This window comes from Oncorhynchus mykiss, chromosome 9 (genome assembly GCF_057628025.1).
Source record: "Oncorhynchus mykiss isolate SJ-2025 chromosome 9, ASM5762802v1, whole genome shotgun sequence".
NCBI lineage: Eukaryota > Metazoa > Chordata > Actinopteri > Salmoniformes > Salmonidae > Oncorhynchus > Oncorhynchus mykiss.
This window is the reverse complement of record NC_143030.1, coordinates 67,413,372-67,432,309: the sequence shown is the minus strand read 5'-3', so window position 1 is coordinate 67,432,309 and position 18,938 is coordinate 67,413,372. Positions and strand designations below refer to the sequence as shown.

General features: G+C 41.2%; 2 protein-coding genes across 17 annotated transcripts; one reads left to right on the top strand and one right to left on the bottom strand.

Annotated features, from left to right (window-relative positions):
• Positions 1-1,071: 1,071 nt before the first annotated feature.
• LOC110532591 (homeodomain-interacting protein kinase 1) lies at positions 1,072-15,750 on the bottom strand. 4 transcript variants are annotated; one of them, XM_021616614.3, is made up of 18 exons: positions 14,637-15,750; positions 13,574-14,334; positions 11,761-11,952; positions 11,341-11,522; positions 9,387-9,510; positions 8,977-9,096; positions 8,386-8,472; positions 7,684-7,865; positions 6,897-7,038; positions 6,142-6,346; positions 5,732-5,850; positions 5,351-5,479; positions 4,262-4,431; positions 3,924-4,061; positions 3,535-3,702; positions 3,082-3,293; positions 2,829-2,962; positions 1,072-2,479 (listed from the first exon to the last, which is right to left on the bottom strand). In XM_021616614.3, exons 2-18 carry the CDS (start codon positions 14,330-14,332, stop codon positions 2,078-2,080), a joined length of 3,465 nt encoding a protein of 1,154 aa, XP_021472289.1. In that variant the 5' UTR covers positions 14,333-14,334; positions 14,637-15,750; the 3' UTR covers positions 1,072-2,077. The 4 variants fall into 4 exon arrangements, with proteins under 4 accessions (XP_021472289.1, XP_021472290.1, XP_021472291.1 ...); XM_021616615.3 differs by having other exon boundaries at positions 4,262-4,428; XM_021616616.3 differs by lacking the exon at positions 5,351-5,479.
• LOC110532594 (uncharacterized) lies at positions 14,922-18,912 on the top strand. Of its 13 annotated transcripts, none has more exons than XM_021616625.3 (14): positions 15,137-15,821; positions 16,060-16,184; positions 16,317-16,380; positions 16,482-16,539; positions 16,654-16,759; positions 16,856-16,935; positions 17,094-17,173; positions 17,252-17,282; positions 17,545-17,651; positions 17,775-17,799; positions 17,884-17,988; positions 18,133-18,261; positions 18,394-18,517; positions 18,660-18,912. In XM_021616625.3, the coding sequence occupies exons 1-14, from the start codon at positions 15,644-15,646 to the stop codon at positions 18,822-18,824; spliced, it is 1,377 nt and encodes a 458-aa protein (XP_021472300.2). In that variant the 5' UTR covers positions 15,137-15,643; the 3' UTR covers positions 18,825-18,912. The 13 variants fall into 13 exon arrangements, with proteins under 13 accessions (XP_036844509.1, XP_021472300.2, XP_090041243.1 ...); XM_021616619.3 differs by having other exon boundaries at positions 15,644-15,821; positions 16,039-16,205; XM_036988614.2 differs by having other exon boundaries at positions 14,922-15,821; positions 16,060-16,205; positions 17,094-17,282.
• The last annotated feature ends 26 nt before the right edge of the window (positions 18,913-18,938 follow it).

Sequence of the window (18,938 nt, the reverse complement as noted above, 5' to 3'; positions counted from 1 at the left end):
GTAGCCTTCCACAAAAAAATTCTGAGGTATTTGGCTGATTTCTTTTGATTTTCCCATGATGTCAAGCAAAGAGGCACTGAGTTTGAAGGTAGGCCTTGAAATACATCCACAGGTACACCCCCAATTGACTCAAATGATGTAAATTAGCCTATCAGAAGCTTCTAAAGCCATGACATAATTTTCTGGAATTTTCCAAGCTGTTTAAAGGCACCGTCAACTTAGTGCATGTAAACTTCTGACCCACTGGTATTGTGATACAGTGAATTACAAGTGAAATAATCGGTCTGTAAACAATTGTTGGAAAAATTACTTGTGTCATGCACAAAGTAGATGTCCTAATAGATGTCCTTCCTGTAAAACACAATCCTTGAGTGGAAATAAGACTTGACTTATTGATATTAATTTTCAAACCCGAAACTAAGGAATTGTCTCCAATACAGGAAACTGCTTTAGAAACCTCATTCCTGTCTCTCAAAAATATGGTGGTATCATCAGCCAGTTGACATAGTTTAAATTCATTTCCAAGTGCTGAAACACCTTGCAAATTCCCTGTCTTGATATGAAGAGTCATAATTTGAGTAACCAATAAAAATAAAAACGTACTAATGTGTCGACCACGCATAAAGCCAGATTGTTCTTTCTTCATCAATTATATGATACAAGCCTTGTTTCAACCTCTTAGCAAATACAAGGGCAAATCATTTCCCATCATTATTCAACAGGCTATTATTCAACAGGTCTCCAGTTGTCTATATAAAGACTATCCTTATTAGGTTTGGGAACCAAAGTAATTACACCTTGCTTTAAGGAAGCCGGTAACTCCCCCTTTTCTATTGTTTCTTGGAACATAGCAAGAATGAAAGGAATCAATTTATCATTGACATTCCTAGCCGATCTGATCGCCATTTGGGAGGATGTGAGCAAGCCGGATCAGCCAGGGCCAACCAAACAAATAGAAGTATCCGCTTCATTCTATAGATTTGTTTTGTATGAAAGTATATATTCTGTTATATATATAGCTTATTAACAAAAAGCATTATAGATCTTTTGCAAAAATACAGTACCACAGTATACATCTTAAAAACCATTTTATTGCCTATATGATGATTAAGGTGTACTGTCTGTTCTATGTAGCACTTCACATTATAATAGTATGATTGTATGAACGACCATCATGTCACCAAAACCATCAACTCTATATCCAACATCTATTTATATACTCATGAATCACCATCAGATTCAACACAATTCACCAAATGAATTCAAGGTTGACAGGAGCCTATCAATAGGCTTAAAGTGGTGATGAGATTATTAATGTGATGTGTGGAATATGTGAGCAGCACTTTCAAATTCAAGGGCCTTTGACAAGCGCCTCAGTGACAGGCTGGAGAAAAACACAAAAGATTCATGTTTGCAAACGGCAATGTCAGAAGTTTCAGATAAGGTGATTTTGTCAACAAATTTCATCTGTATTTTTTAACAAACATAAACACAAAACATTTATAACAGAGACCAACTCTGTTCAGGATCATTTGTAATGTATAGACACAAAAAAATGCTAAAAGCAAATGAATAAAAGGAACATTATAATATACAATTTGATTAGCAGAAGTACATGATGAAAATAACAATGGAAATAAATTGTCATAATGGCATAAAGGACACAAATGGTTAGTGCTTTTGACAGGTAGGCTATTATAAGCTTATTATTCTAAAAACAAAGATATTCAAAAACGAAATACTGGCTTTACATAGAAGAAATGTCTAAATACTTTTTGTTAACATAAGTGTGCTTAATTTAAGTAACGGGGAAAAAAGCGAAAGGGAAAAAACTCATATTTACCACGTTAAAACCGTCTCTGAAATCAGGAAATTGCCAACAAAGCTGTTAAAATTTTAAAGAAGGTCTTAATAAATTGCACATTTAAAAAACATGACAAATCATTGTCCCAGTGCTATACTTGTGCAGTTGGGCACCTTTATAATCTTGGTCTCCATTTGGTCTTCCGCTGGGCTAGAGAGCTGATCTGTCCACAGATTATATTTCTATGGTTCTGTCTCAGGCAGCTTCTATTCTTCACAGGTAGGGGTACTGACTGAGCTTCCTTTGGCTTAGCTGGTAGGCTGCCGCGCTGGATCGGGGAACGGGGTAAGGCTGGGCCGCCAGCTGCTGCTGGTGGTGGTACTGTCCCTGGGCATGTAGGAGCCCCAGGGAGGAGTAGGGCCCATTGGGCCGGGCATGTCGAGAAGAGCCGCCGGCATGGAGCTGGTCCACGGCCTGGGAGACAGAGGCCAGGGCGGCAGAGGCAGGGTAGGCGTACAGGTTCGGGGTAGAGGTGAAGATGGAGGCAGCCTCGTGCAGGCGGTAAGAGGAGTTGGAGGAGATGGGAGGAGGGTAAGTGGTCTGACGGGGCAAGGAGCTGTTGTTGCCTCCTGTTCGGTCTTGTGATGATGACATCACAGACTGCTGTACCTGGAGCTGAAAACATTGGCTACAATTTATATCACTTCATTCACATTTTACATTTACATTTTTATTTCATTTAATCTTTATTTAACTAGGCAAGTCAGTTAAGAACAAATTCTTATTTTCAATGACAGCCTAGGAACAGTGGGTTAACTACCTTGTTCAGGGGCAGAACGACAGATTTTTAACCTTGTCAGCTCAGGGATTCGATCTATCAACCTTTTGGTTACTGGCCAAACGCTATTAACCACTAGGCTACCTGCCACCCCATATACACCTTACCTTCATTCACATTCTAGATAACTACATTTTAAATAAAAACCCTAAGACATGACAATTGAGATCAACCATATACCCTTACCTGACTCAGGTTGAGTGGTTGGGATCTGCTAGTTGTGGCACTCTGGTTGCGATCAGAGCTGGAGGTCCTTCCTGCCCTGCTGGACTGCTGAGCTGTCCCCTTCTTGGATTTACCAGAGACATTAGCAGGTTTATCTGAAAATCAATAAAACCAATTTTTTTAAGGTGAAAGGCAACAAAACTAAGGAGGTGGGCAGCTCAACCTATACAATAGTAGGGGGAACACTAGACTGGAGGTGTGTTACCACGCCAACCTGTTTTTTGTACTCTGCTCTCCCCAGACTGGGTCTTCACTAAGGGCAGGATGATGGCTAGAGACTTGGAGAAGGAGTGGGAGGTCTGGGACGAGGAGGAGCTGTTGGCCAGGCCCTTGGGGCTCAGGGGACTGCTGGTGGACGAGTCAGAGTCATGCGAGTCGTGGACTGTCACACAGCTAATCACGTTGGCCCGCTGGTTAGCACCAGAGCTGTGACAGAAAAGAGGAAGAAAACTTTATCGTTTTCTTTTTGAACACAAAAATTCCTCTTTTGCTTTCAACCCAACCCCTTGAGACACACAGACACACGCACCCGAGGGATTGAGACTAAAGCCAGGGTCATCCAGGGTGCTGGTTTAAGCTACTTAACAAAACAGCAGCGTATCTCCATTGTCTCTCATTCATTCACACATTAGGTGGATACATTAGAATACACAGGATGTGACCTCACCTGGCAGCAGGGAACTTCCCGTCATCCTCGTCCTCTGTGTCACTATGGATAGTGATAATGCTGACAGCAGGGCTGGGAGTATCAGAGATGATAATTGGATCACCACTCAAGGCAGGCAGTGGTGTGTTGTGGACCATAGGGGCGGCTGTCTGCAGAGACAACACAGGCCTGCAAAGGGACAAATGTCATTATAACAGGAAAGTATATTGAGATGTTTCAATGTGCTTTAAAAAAGTTTGTGTTGATCTGAAAGTCCTCAATCATAAAGGGGCAACGGGGTATCACTGATTCATATAAATCACATACCTAATGAGGAAGAGAACCATACAGTATACAAGAGTATGAATAAAGTGTGTATTCTTGGACCTGACCATTGGGTTGAAATTTACCTGGCCCTACTGTCGGCATGTCGAGCCTTAGACCTTTTCCCCTGCTGAGATCTTGCTTGGAACTGGGCCGCAGGTGCATGACGCCCCAGTGTATGGTCCTGCTGTTTGATGCCATGGTAATGACTGCCATGACGACCCCTGGCATGACAACAACTTGTAATTAGCTTCCCTACCATATCTGAATCAGTACAACACAATATTATCTGAACCATCTAACGTCTCCACATACTGTAACCTAGATACAAAATAATGTCAGAAAATATCAAATTAGGGCTTCCTCTGCAATTTGGACAATGATATGGCCTTAGTGCCCAGAGGGACAGCACTGCAGTACTCACCTCCAGTGTGAGGCCTGTTGTCCTGAGCTGTCTCCCCCAGAGAGGGGGGCTCCCATGGGGGAGTCAGGGACCAGAGTCTGGGTTTGGCTGGGGTTGTGGATGGACATACCTGGCATCTGCTGCCACGTGGAGGGGATGAGGATCTGCTGGGTGCCTGCTGGCCAGCCCTGCTGTACACACACACAGACAAAAACAAACAAAGTGATTTATTCTAGGTTTGCTTCTAAAACAACTAATACTGAGATCAATGAAAGCAAGTTGAACAGTCTGTTTTAAGGGAAATAGAAAAATGCTGTGCTACATGTGAGTATGAGTCAGACCATTACAGGTTGGGTGTGGATTCTACAAGAACCACTGGGAAGAGGCATGACAAGCACATGCAGTTTGCAGACAGACATGATTCAGTGTCTGCTCCTGTCATACATGGAAAGCTATAGGCATCCAGCATGCCCCCACTGAGTCAAGCTCAAATTCAAAGGGGAAAGAAAAACATTCTATGATTGTTCTCTGTTCCCCGGACTTCCAAAGCATGACCCGAACAGAGAAAACCTCAATAGTTAATGCTGAGGGAAATATGTTTGAAATCAAAACAACATTAAACAGGCACTCCAACTAGCAGAGGAAAACTGTTCATTCTCTCAAGCCAAGCTCAAGCCCTGGAAGACAGTGCTGTGGAACTGAGAAGGTGGTTTAAAACCTGAAACTCAAGAGTAATCTGTTAAGAGAAGCATGACAGACAATCAGCATTCTAAGATGGTATTTCTAATGTTTGCTGCACGATTCCAGGACCAAAGCAACAACATTGATATTTTCAATCAACAGGGATTCCAAAGGTTGAAGTGATGAAGTGCAAATTTACATTTGGTTGAATCTATTTACATTTCAGCAAGACTTCCAGAAACTTCAGCTGTCTCTGTATCATAATACAACATCTCTCTTTTTGGAAGGGGAAGAGAAAAGGCGAGATGAGATGCTGCAAGCATAAGCACAGACCAGCGTTAGCAGCAGTACATGCATCCCATGCTCTGCCCACCCCTGACATGTGTCGGAGGAGAAAGGGGCAACGGGGTATTAGTGACAGTGCTTTACCAGCATGGTGGGGCTCTGTTCCAGTAGGCCAGGCCTTCCAGCCCCACAGCCCAGGGGCAGTGAATACAGAGGGGCCATTCCTGCCACAGGGGCTTGCAGGGTGGCTACCATCAATGGATTGCAGGATTGCTGGTGGGGAGGAGGTTTGAGGGAGGGATGTAGGGGTTAGATAAATGGACAGGGAAGGTCAATCCGATCTCCACATCCCTTCACCAATCAGTCGGAGACTGATTCCCAAAGAAAGGAGAGGATGTTAAGGAGGCTAAACACCTTGGTGTGAGGAATCCTGTCAATACTACTCTGGTTATTCATAGGATTTCAATGGACACACATGGAGTCAAGCTGTGGTGGGTAGTCATACAGCACTCAGTCTTGCTGTACCTGTGTGAGCATTCCAGGCTGGAGATGCAGAGGCTGAGTGGACTGGTTCTGGGGCGCCATGGGAACAGAGTTATCCATCCTTACTGGGAACCCAGAGTGTTTACCGGATGACTGGAGGCCTAAGAAGAAAGGAAGGCGGTAGATTAGTTACAATGTCATGCATACAGCTCTGCAGATGCAAACTGCAGACATTACATCTAACTAGGGACAATTGGACAACATTATGAAGTTCAGATCCTCTTGTGTTATTACATCACATAAGGCTACACAACATGTATCACTGAAAGCGGTCTCCCACATTACAACCTATGTACTTAGCTGCGACACGAATTTGGTCTTCATTTGAGTTCAGTAAGAGAGGCAAACAAACTATACTTATAACATTATAACCCTGCCCCATCTGTTCTCACCCTGGATGGTGGGTGGGCAGACTATGAGAGTCTGCTGGAAAGGCTCTGCCTGGCCACACAGCTGGGTGGGTCTGGTCTGCAGAGGGACACTTTGCTGGTGGAGACCTGGGATGTTGATAGTAGCCTGCTGATACAGTCCCGACTGGTAGTTCAGCAGAGGGACGTTGCTGCTCAGGGACAGGGACTGGCCACCGGTTGACGCCACCTGACATGGTGTGGATAACATGAAATAACTATTCATCACATTTTACTTTCACACTTTACGTGCTGTAAAATATTCATGCTAGGACATGCTGAGTAAGTCTGATGATAAAAGATATTAGCTTAAGGGGAAAAAGATCCTTAGTACTGTGATGAAAATGTGTTTTTCTTCTAAGTAATTTCTGTGTTCTATTCATGTGCTGTTCTATAAACCAATTTCTGTGTTCATGCAAGTGACTTGAGTGAACAAATCCTCACTATCAGTAGCTGCAATTTGGCAGTACACCCAGACCTTGTTTTGAGAACGAAAGATATCTCAGTTTCAAGGTCTCAGCTTATAAGAAGTGAGGTATTGGTCAGTCACATGAATGAAACAAAACAGTCATGATTAATTAGTTATGCTAAATCATGCAAATGTAACTTGTCTGAGTTTCTGACAGACAGACATTCACTATGGTGCATTACCTTTGTTGGAACCTCCAGCGCGCTGACAATAATGATTCATTTAAGATGAACTTTTAGTGTCCCTGTGTAATTTCCACAACAGTTCTCACCTGGTTGTGCTGGCTGCTAAATGTAACAGTGAGGTTTGTAGCTGCACTGGGGGTGTTGCTGCTAGAAAACAGATTCTTTCCACTCTCGAAAGGGTTGACCCTTCGCTTGCAAATGTCCATGTTCTGGAAGCACGACTTCACACTGAAAAATAATAAATATCAAGGCATATGTGAATCTAAAGGAGCAAGGTACTCTGTACTCTTATAATATCCACCTGGCACAGCCAGAAGAGGACTGGCCACACCTCAGAGCCTGGTTCCTCTCTAGGTTTCTTCCTCGGTTCCTGTCTTTCTGGGGAGTTTTTCCTAACCACCGTGCTTCTACATCTGCATTGCTTGCTGTTTGGGGTTTTAGGCTGGGTTTCTGTATAAGCCTTTTGTGACTGCTGATGTAAAAAGGGATTTATAAATACATTTGATTTGATGACACATTTTATCTCGAGAGAAAAACAAGGAGATTTGCCAAGCTGTCTTAATCCTGGGCTATCGTGTGTAAGAGCTCTTAGGCCAAACAATTGATATAAAATTTAATTTGAAATAAATAAATGCCACAATACGATAGTCCTGATGATCCTCTACTTTTTTTTTTTTTTTTTTTTACCTTTATTTAACCAGGCAAGTCAGTTAAGAACAAATTCTTATTTTCAATGACGGCCTGGGAACAGTGGGTTAACTGCCTGTTCAGGGGCAGAACGACAGATTTGTACCTTGTCAGCTCGGGGGTTTGAACTCGCAACCTTCCGTCCAACGCTCTAATCACTAGGCCACCCTCCCTCCCCACCCTTACTGTGAGCTGTGAGGGAAGTGCAGCAGGTGGGTCATGGTGACGAAGGTGTGGTTGAGGGTCTTCATGGGGGTGATGCGTTTGTCTGCGTCCAGCGTTAGCATCTTCTTCAGCAGGTCAATAAACTCTCTCCGGTCCGCCTTCTCTGCCTGGATGTCAGTCCCCGCCAGACTAGTCATGTTCACCTGCCACAACATACAGAAAGTCTGCTAAATGACTAAAATGTAAACATTTATAGATGCACTATGCAGAAATCGCTCCACCATTTCCTGGTTGCTAAAATTCGACTAATTTCAGTTTTATGTGACAAAACAAGCAAGCATAGTGTAGAGAATCATTGTACCGTCTTTAATTATTAATATTTTATTTTTAAAACGCTGTGAAATATATTTTCCATAACCAAAAATATTGTTTTCAGCTATTTGAATCTGGTGTACAAAGCAGAAAGTAAAAGACGCAACAACTAAACTTAAGAACGGGAAGCATAGAAATAGTGCATAGAACAGATATACAGCTTCTTAGACTTGCTTTCAAACCGAATGACAGTTGCATATTGCATCTTTAAACATCCAAGTCTACTCTGAAGAGATCAAATAAATTAGAGATATGAAACATACCAATTTATAAGCATAGCCTAATACAAAAATAGTAATGGATTAATGACGAGTGGATTTATAGAATGAATGGCGACCTAGTCACCCTCACCTGCATCATATCATCCAGACAGTTGAAGATGTATTTCCGAGCCTCCTTTGACTTTATCCCCAGCTCCGCCTCGTGCTCTGAAGGTGTCTACAGACAAAAAGAAAACGTAAAATAAAACATTTAATTAAAAATACTATTAAAAGGTACTGTACAATATACATCAGTGAACAAGATATTTCAGCAATATGCACCCACACATCACAATTGCCACTACAATACTCGTATCCACTATTGCTAATACTGAACAATTTAAACACTTGCCCTGAACAATTTAAACACCAGCCCTTCAATCCCCCCTTTCTCTAATACATGTGTAAATATTGTACGTTAAATGTGCCTTCTGTATTTTACTTTTGCAAAAAATGTATTCTATTCTACTGAGCCATTTACTTTATGTTCGTATTCTTATCTTGTATTATTTCTTATTGTTGTTGCATTGTCGAGAAGGAACCTGCAAGTAAGCATTTCGTTTGAAGGTATATACCATGTATATCCTGTACATACAACTAAAAAAAATTACAACTTGAAACATAATTAGCTATAAACATGTTATTATCAACATTCTGATTCCTAATATGTTACCTACTGTACCTTGAGCCTCCATAGGGGGTAGCTGGAGTCAGGGCCTCTGTTAAAGAAGCGACTGGACTTGGTGCCTTCACTCAGGAGGTATTCAGCAGGCAGGCCCTGGGTCTGGGAGATGTACCGGATCTGATGAAGCCAAGAGAAAAGCAACAGCAACAGTGTTAATCAGAGATTGGTCACAAACAGACTTAGGGCCAGTTTCCCAGACACTGATTAAGCCTAGTGTTGGATTAGAAAACACTTCAAATGGGAATCTCCACTGAACACACTTTAGTCCAGGACTACACTTAATCTGTGTCTGGAAAACCAGCCACTTCATGTATGACTGATACTTCGACAAAATGAAGGAAACAAATACATGTCAATGATGGATGACAGTGTCGTGTCTCACAAAAAGTAGAAGAGGTGCTGCTGACCTGATCATACTCTGAGGCACCAGGATAAAGAGGCCAACCCAAGAACAGTTCAGCAATGACGCAGCCCAGAGACCACATATCTATAGCTTCACAGAAGGGAAGGCCCAGGATGATCTCTGGCGCCCTGCAACAACACATATAGTTGAAGTCGGAGGGTTACATACACCTTAGCCAAATACATTTATACTCAGTTTTTCACAATTCCTGACATTTAATCGTAGTAAAAATCCCCTGCCTTAGGTCAGTTAGGATCACCACTTTATTTTAAGAATGTGAAATGTCAGAATAATAGTAGAGAGAATGATTTATTTCAGCTTTTATTTCTTTCATCACATTCCCAGTGGGTCAGAAGTTTACATACACTCAATTAGTATTTGGTAGCATTGCCTTTAAATTGTTTAAATTGGGTCAAACGTTTCGGGTAGCCTTCCACAAGCTTCCCACAATAAGTTGGGTGAATTTTGGCCCATTCCTCCTGACAGAGCTGGTGTAACAGAGTCAGGTTTGTACTGTAGGCCTCCTTGCTCGCACATGCTTTTTCAGTTCTGCTCACAAATGTTATATATGATTGAGGTCAGGGCTTTGTGATGGCCACTCAAATACCTTGACTTTGTTGTCCTTAAGCCATTTTGCCACAACTTCGGAAGTATGCTTGGGGTCATTGTCCATTTGGAAGACCCATTTGCGACCAAGCTTTAACTTCCTGACTGATGTCTTGAGATGTTGCTTCAGTATATCCACAGAATTTTCCTTTCCTCATGATGCCATATATTTTGTGAAGTGCACCAGTCCCTCCTGCAACAAAGTACCCCCACAACATGATGCTGCCACTCCGTGCTTCACGGTTGGGATGGTGTTCTTCGGCTTGCAAGCCTCCCCCTTTTTCCTCCAAACATAACGATGGTCATTATGGCCAAACAGTTCTATTATTGTTTCATCAGACCAGAGGACATTTCTCCAAAAAGTACGATCTTTGTCCCTATGTACAGTTGCAAACTGTAGTCTGGCTTTTTTTTTATGGCGGTTTAGGAGCAGTGCCTTCTTCCTTGCTGAGCGGCCTTCCAGGTTATGTCGATATAGGACTCATTTTACTGTGGATATAGATACTGTTGTACCTGTTTCCTCCAGCATCTTCACAAGGTCCTTTGCTTTTGTTCTGGGATTGATTTGCACTTTTGGCAACAAAGTACGTTCATCTCTATGAGACAGAACGCGTCTCCTTCCTGAGCGGTATGACGGCTGCATGGTCCCAGGGTGTTTATACTTGCGTACTATTGTTTGTACAGATGAACGTGGTACCTTCAGGCGTTTGGAAATTGCTCCCACGGATGAAGCAGACTTGTGGAGGTCTACATTTTTTTTTCTGAGGTCTTAGCTGATTTCTTTTGATTTTCCCATGTCAAGCAGAGAGGCACTGAGTTTGAAGGTAGGCCTTGAAATGCATCCACAGGTACACCTCCAATTGACTCAAATGATGTCAATTAGCCTATCAGAGGCTTCTAAAGCCATGACATCATTTTCTGGAATTTTCAAAGTTGTTGAAAGGCACAGTCAACTTCTGACCCACTGGTATTGTGATACAGTGGATTATAAATGAAATAATCTGTCTGTAAACAATTGTTGGAAAAATTACTGGTGTCATGCACAAAGTAAATGTCCTAATCGACTTGCCAAAACTAGTTTGTTAACAAGAAATGTGTGGAGTGGTTGAAAAACTGGACATGTTGGTAACATGAGTACATAATATTGAGCCTGCAATACATCCATGGCTACTGAGACTCTTGTGTCACAAAACGACACATGCACCAGGGTTGGGCTCAATTCAATTTGTATTCAGTCAATTCAATAAGTAAATTGTAATTCCAATGCCGATTTAACTTATTGGAATATTCCGTTTACTTCCTGAATTTACTGAATCTAAATGAAATTGACCCCAAACCTGACTGGCACTCACCGGTAGTAGCGTGACTGTAGGTAGGTGGAACACACTGCCTTAGAAACGTGGCTGGCGGAGCCGAAGTCGATGACCTTCACCCTGTAGGGCTGTCTGAGAGGATCCACCAGCATGATGTTCTCAGGCTTCAGGTCAGCATGGATTAGACCCAGGCTCTTCAGCTTCAACAGGGCCGTGGCCACCTGATGACATACGTGGCAATGTAAAAACTATATATATATATATATATATATATATATATATATATACACATATATATATATATACATACATATATGTATGTATTATGTATATGGCTGTACAATATGTGTATGATATGGGTAACGTGCAATATGTACAGTGTATTGTGTTATTTTGCATATCGTAGTATTGTGCAGTACTAAAAAAGTGTTCAAGACTATTAATTATACTGTATCATACCTGCTGCAGCACAGGCCGGATGGACTTGAGCAGCAGCGGGCTGAACTTGCTGTGCTTCAGAAAGTCATAGAGATTCTGCTCCAACATCTCAAACACGAGACAGGTGTGGTTCTTGTGTTGGAAACACTCGTAGGAACGCACAAAGTTGAACTCGTCTGCGTTCTCTGTGCTCAGTCTGCTCAGGATACTCACCTGCAGGACGATGGCAGATACAGAGCCTTCAGAAAGTATTCATTCCACATTTTGTTGTGTTACAGCCTGAATTCAAAACGGATTCCATTTTTTTTTCTCAACCATCTACACAAAATAACCGATAATGACAAAGTCAAACATGTTTTTTTACATTTTAGAAAATGTATTGAAAATTAAATACAGAAATATCTCATTTACATAAGTATTCACACCTCTGTCACCTTTTACAGCTGTGAGTCTTTCTGGGTACGTTTTTAAGAGCTTTGCACACCTGGATTGTACAGTATTTGCACATTATTCTTTATACATTCTTCAAGCTCTGTCAAGTTGGTTGTTGATCATTGCTAGATAGCCATTTTTAAGTCTTGCCATAGATTTTCAAGCTGATTTAAGTCAAAACTGTAACGGCCACTCAGGATCATTCAATGTCATCTTGATAAGCAACTCCAGTGTGTATTTGGCCTTATGTTTTAAGTTATTTTCCTGCTGAAAGGTGAATTTGTCTCCCAGTGTCTGTTGGAAAGCATACTGAACCAGGTTTTCCTCTTGGACTTTGTTTTTAGTTCCATTCCATTTTGTCCTAAAAAAAATCTCCCTAATCCTTGCGATGACAAGCATACACATAACATGATGCAGCCACCACCATGCTTGAAAATATGAAGAGCGGTACTCATTTATGTGTTGTGTCTGCATAACACTTTGTATTCAGGACATAAAGTTAGCAGTTTTAATTTAGTGCCTTATTGTAAACAGGATGCATGTTTTGCAATATTTGTACTCTGCACAGGCTTCCTTGTTTTCAATATGTCATTTAAGTTAGGATTATGAAGTAACTACAATGTTGATCCATCCTCAGTTTCCTTCCTCTCCGGCAACTGAGTTAGGAAGGACACCTGTATGTTTGTAGTGACTGGGTATATTGATACACCATCCAAAGTGTAATTAAAAACTTCACCATGTTAAGGGATAGTCAATGACTGGTCTACATTATTTTTTTTTTTTTTAAGATATCTACCAATAGGTGCCCTTTGCAAGGCATTGAAAAACCTCCCTGGTAAATGTGGTTGAATCGGTGTTTGAAATTCACTGCTCAACTAAGGGATCCTACAGATAATTGTATGTGTGGGGTATAGAGATGAGGTCATTAAAAAAATAATGTTAAACACTATTATTGCACACAGAATGTCCATGCAACTTACTTGTTAAGCAAAAGTTTACTCCTGAACATATTTAGGCTTGCCATAACAAAGGGGCTGAATAGTTATTGACCCAAGACATTTCAGCTTTTCATGTTTTATTCATTTGTAAACATTTCAGAAAACATCATTCCACTTTAACATTATGGGGTATTGTGTGTAGGCCAGTGACAACATCTAAATTAAATTAATTTTAAATTCAGGCTGTAACAACAAAATGTGGATAAAGTCAAGGGGTGTGGATACTTTCTGAAGGCACTGTAGATATGTTAAACTATTTTAATATCATCTCCTTCTCAAACTTCTACAAAATGTACACATGCATGGTACCTCTACAATTTTCAAATTCAATTGAAGCTCTGACTAGAGACTAATTTATCTGGTTAAAGCTTACAAGAAAGTCACTTCTGCTTAGTGACACTAACCTCAATTTGACCTTGCCGGGCATATGAAGGATGATTCTTCAAGATCTTGATGGCCACGATTTCATTGGTGCCACGCTTCCAGCATTTAGCCACCTGGCCAAATGTACCTCTCCCTAGGAACTCCAGCACCTCATAACTGTTAGACAAAGAGCACAGGATCTCATGCTGCACTAGCTGGTAGTCTCCCTCACTGTGGGAGTTACTACTCTTAGTGGTGGAGGTGGAATGTGCTATGGACTGGGCTGTGGTGGTCCCCCCACCAGCGGCGGGGCGGTTGGAGAGCACAGGGGCAGAGAGCTCCTCCAGGATCTGAACACTGTCACTGCTGTCCACCTCCTCACTTTTCCTCTTCAGGCTGTTACTGTACTGCTTGTGGTATAGGTCCCCTGGCTGGGAGGAGGATGCAGCATCCTTGACATGGTGACTGGTAGAAGAGGAGGAAGATGAAGAGGGTCCTCGGGCACTGCCTGTGCTGTCTGCCGCCCGTACGACTGTCTGCTCCCGGGAGCCTCCCCCCATTGATGGATACCCCTGGTTGGAGTTGGAGGAGTTGTATGCTGGGTTGAAACTTGATGCAGAGGGGGAGGATGTGTTTCCATTTCCCTGGATGGGGCCCTGCTGCTGGTAGTAAGTGTAGTTGTTGTCTCCCACCTGGACGCTCACATCCCACACACTGTTCTCTACTTTCAATTTCTTGGTACGAGTGTATGCGCTGGAGGAGACTGAAGGAGAGGAGAAAACCTGGAGCTGGGAAGCCATGTCTACACAAAATGGGAGGCAGAGAGATTACTGGAAGCTGGCTACCTCTCTATCATCATAAACTGACAGCTGGTGTTAACTAGCTATATTACATTGTTGTAATAGATCAAACAGTTCAAATCATTTTAGCAGCATTACAACTCAAACGTTAGCTAACGTTAGTGTTTGAATCGAAGTGTCCTGCTATCTACGGGCCCAGGCTGTGTGTTATGCGGACCAAAGGAACTAGCTAGGCTAAGGACGCTTATGGGAAACTGTTTGTCAACAACTGGAAAATAACATATATTGCATAGGTAAACGTCACCTGTGTTTGGTTTAGTCTTGCGGGTCCGATCGATTTCCCAAAACAGCAAGCCTCATAGCTAGCTAGTTGTAGGCAGATAAGAGCTAAGATTCCAGCTAATGCGAACTTCAGGCAGATCTCCCCTCGAGATCTCAAAACATCAACCGGGACATAATAACAACACGAGGATATCACACGACATCACATAATTTTAGAGGCACATAGAAAATGTCAAACTGACTACAAAAACAGCAGGAAAGACCCATCCATCAAGCCATAACAAATCAACCGTATACCTAAGCACCAGAAGCGCTTCAGCATTACCGTAAGGATTGAAAACAAGCGCGTGATAAATTGTAGTCTCCTAAAAATAATCTCAGGATTACATTTTAGACTAAACAGCAACAATAATTGAAAAGATCAGAAGAAACATCACCGCCTCTGCTTGGTGTTTGTGGTAGATACACTTTTTAAGAGACCAAATGAAATATTTGACTAGGAGGAACGAGGAAATAGAACCCATGGTACTGCCACAGAGTGGTACTTCTCACATCGTGAGAATTTCGTGAACGCTTGCGAAACAGACCAAGCAGGGGTTGGAGAAATCAATGAGAGAATTATTCCTTAGTCATTACTTTTCTCTAAATCTAAAAGGCACAACCTAGATTCAATACAACGTCTTAAGTATTTGAACATGTTATTACGCCAACCTCGTGGAAATGACAAACTGACACGTTTTCATTAAAAACAACTTTATATCGAAGGGGTGCCTTTGATTTGAGATCTGCACATGCGCCGTTTTGCTTGTTTCGTTTGTACGAATTTATTTACATTTTAGCAGACAAGTCAGTTAAGAACAAATTCTTATTTTCAACGACGGCCTAGTGGATCTGTCTTGTTCAGGGTTTCGAAGCTTTCGGTTACTAGTCCAACGCTCTAACCACTAGGCTACCTGCCGCCCCAGAATGAGTTTAGCCAAACATTTTTTATAACTAACACTATATGTGGTTTAGCTAGCTAACGTCGCCATGAAATCGCTTACAAGTGTGATAAAGGATTTATATCGGATAGGCAGAAACTGCTTATCTTCATACTGTACTGTCTTATCTCGTTTGTGCCACGCGCATGCTCAGATGGTGGCCTTGGAGATGTCGAAAAGGTTTAGCATTAGCCATAATATAAATAACAAAGCACACCACAGCAAAGGTAAGAAACGTTAACCAACGTTTAAGCAAATTCAACAATAATGTAAAAGTATGTTAATTTCAGTTGCTTCAGAGAAGTTGTGTGAAACCATCATAAAATAAGCAAGCTAGCTAGCCAGGTTAGCAAAACACAATCTGTGACGTAGTTAGTTAGCTAGCAAATTTAAAGGGATACGTTAGCCCTCTTATAACACAGTCTAATGTTTTCCACCAAATAGATTTGTTTACTTTTCTTTTAGAGGAGGACCATGTCAGATCTCTACCCTCCATGGCCGCACAAACTGAAAATGGGTTTTTACATCTGAAACAGTACCTCAAAGAGATGTCCTCCATGAGACAAGCTTTGAACACAGGTCGTCCCTTGGTAATTTGCTTGAGGGACCAGGTATTTTAGCTACCTACTCAATAGGAATTACCTATCAATCTCTGAGCTCTGTTAAAAGCTTGGAACAGTTTTAATGTAACATCACGTTTTTGTATTTATTGTATTTAATAGGATAGACTTCCACCCATACCAAAGAAAACCTCACCCAGATCTACTAATGACAAGATTGCTGCAGGTAGGCCTATGCTAACATTTGGAATATATCTGTCCCAACACTGTTTGTGTTGTTGACAACTATGTTCTTCCCTTCGCTTCCCCTGTCCCCTGCTGATAAAGATATAGAATGCACCATGTCAATAAAGCAGCATGCTCCAGCAGAAGAGGAAATATTAAGGTGCGTAAAGGATTTTTAACAAATCACATTTTTTATTGCACCAACACTTTCTTAAATGGCTATGCTACAACCGTCCTTCAGGGCCGTCAATATCATATTTTACGTTTTATACAGAAGGATAAAATTCAGGAGGGACGAGCACATAATAGAGAAGCTTCAGTGGATCTACAAGATACTTTGTGGCTTAACCAACATGAGGAATAGAGACCTGAAAACACTGGTGAGATTTGCTTTATTTGTGTGTGACATTTAGTGTTCATTCATTGTTGTAATAAATTACACAATTGTACAGTAAAGTTGTGTATTTCTCACCAAGTTGCCTCTTGCAAGTGGGTATGTGAACATCATCATGAAAGACACAGATAAAACCAATGTTCTTTTGAAGAACTCTCAGAGGTAACCAAACTAAATCCATTTATATATATCACCTCTTACAATACCCATTGACTTACAAAACTTAAATAGCTAGTTTATGGTAACCTGCTTGATTTAACTGCATTCAAATAAAAGCAATTTTTTATTTAAATATTTCAGATGTGATTCTATGTTGTCAGGTGTCTGATTCCATTTGCACCTGAGGACATGAACATCAACCCAGACTTGTGGGAGTCATTCATCAATCACCAAGACCAAGGCAGTAAAATTGTCCACAGATTTTCATGGGAATACCGGTACTATCATTGTTTTAATGTTTTTTGTTTTTGTTTTTCAGAGCCAAAATCACCCTCCGCTAAGTTTGCTGGGTAAGAAATGTAATACATACAGTACATTGGTTAAAATCTATATTTTATTTAGCAGACGCTCTTACCCAGAGCAACTAGGGTTAAGTGCCTTGCTCAAGGGCACATCGGCAGATGGTTTTACCTAGTCGGCTCAGGGATTCACACCAGCAACCTTTCGGTTACTGTCCCAATACTCTTAACCACTAGGCTACCTGCCACCCCTAATTAATAATGTATTTGCTAACTAAAGTTTAATGGTCAATTCCACCTTAAAACATTGCAGTTGTAAGCCTGTCCAGTTAGGACTCAGAAGGAAGGCAGGTCTAAAGGAGGTAGAGAATGAAACTGGGGACCTACCTCCTTGGCTGAACCTGCTCTTGGATGAGAACAGTTAGTACACAGCCATTTTGATTTGCAGTATAACAAATATATAAGGACCATATAATGACACTTCAGTATAAACGGCATATAACGGTTTGAATTGACTATAAATTGACTATTTACTTTCCACAGCCACATATGAGAAGGATCCTCAGAAGTGAGTATCAGTGGCCAGTGTTTAAGACATTAATGAAATATGAGAGTAGAATATAGATATTCAATCTTCACATATTTTTTTCAGACCAAAGAACAGACATGATATGCTGGAACGTGTCAGAACAAAGTTCATTGAAATTCAGAGATCTATGAACAATCAGATGGAGACAGACATGTTTGAGAAGAAAATGTAAGCGGTTGTAATGATTCCAATATAGGCCTGTGTAATGTTAGACTTTTCCTCGCATTTAAAAAAAAATTGTTTGATCAAAACATAAATGCAAGTGAAAAAATGTACAGTATAGTCTCAGTATGTTTCATTTGTTTTGTTTAGACACAGAGAGGAGAGAATGAGGACTCTCCTGGATGCATTGATGGCCTCAAGGAAGGAGACGAGCCTACCTATGCTGCTCTCCTCACTAAAACATGAGCTCAGGGAACCAAAATCTGCGCTTTTATTTTGGCGAGTTTCAGTTCTATGTTACCAACATGTACAGTAGCCTACTATGTCACTTGTTCATGGGAAAATTCATGTGAAATACAGTAAATTTTGACATTGGTTGTATTTTAGTTTACTTTTAAAATGTTTTCTTAGGTATGAAATCCTGAAGAGCGATGTCTCAGAATTGTCTGATGACAGGGACTTTGAGTACAGGACCATCCTGCAGAAGATTGGCCAATTCCACAACTTCTCTCACAAGAAGTTGCCCTACTCAAAGGTAATCATTCCAAATTCTCTGGAAGTGAATAGATTCATGGAAAATTACATTTTTGAACACTTGTGTCAGTGTATCAGAGTTTGTGGATTATTAGTGTAAGCCTGACCATTAGTGAAAAAATAAACCCTGTTATTGTTTATAGGAGAAATTTTGTCTCCTTGTTCTCTCTCTGCCATCGAATCAGCTTCTCCAACCAGCCATGCAAGATGCTCTGATGTTCCTCACTGAGAACGTCTTCCAGCTCCTACCCCGACAACTCAAGCACTGGTATCAGTATCTCAAACTGCCCTTTTATGACGCCTCCTGACTCTTAAACTCAAGTCATCCTCAGAGGGCTGCCAGCCAATGGTTGTTATTTTAGTTTAAATTATATTAAATGTAATTTGTTTCAGAAATATGGACACATCAGTCTTGTGTAATT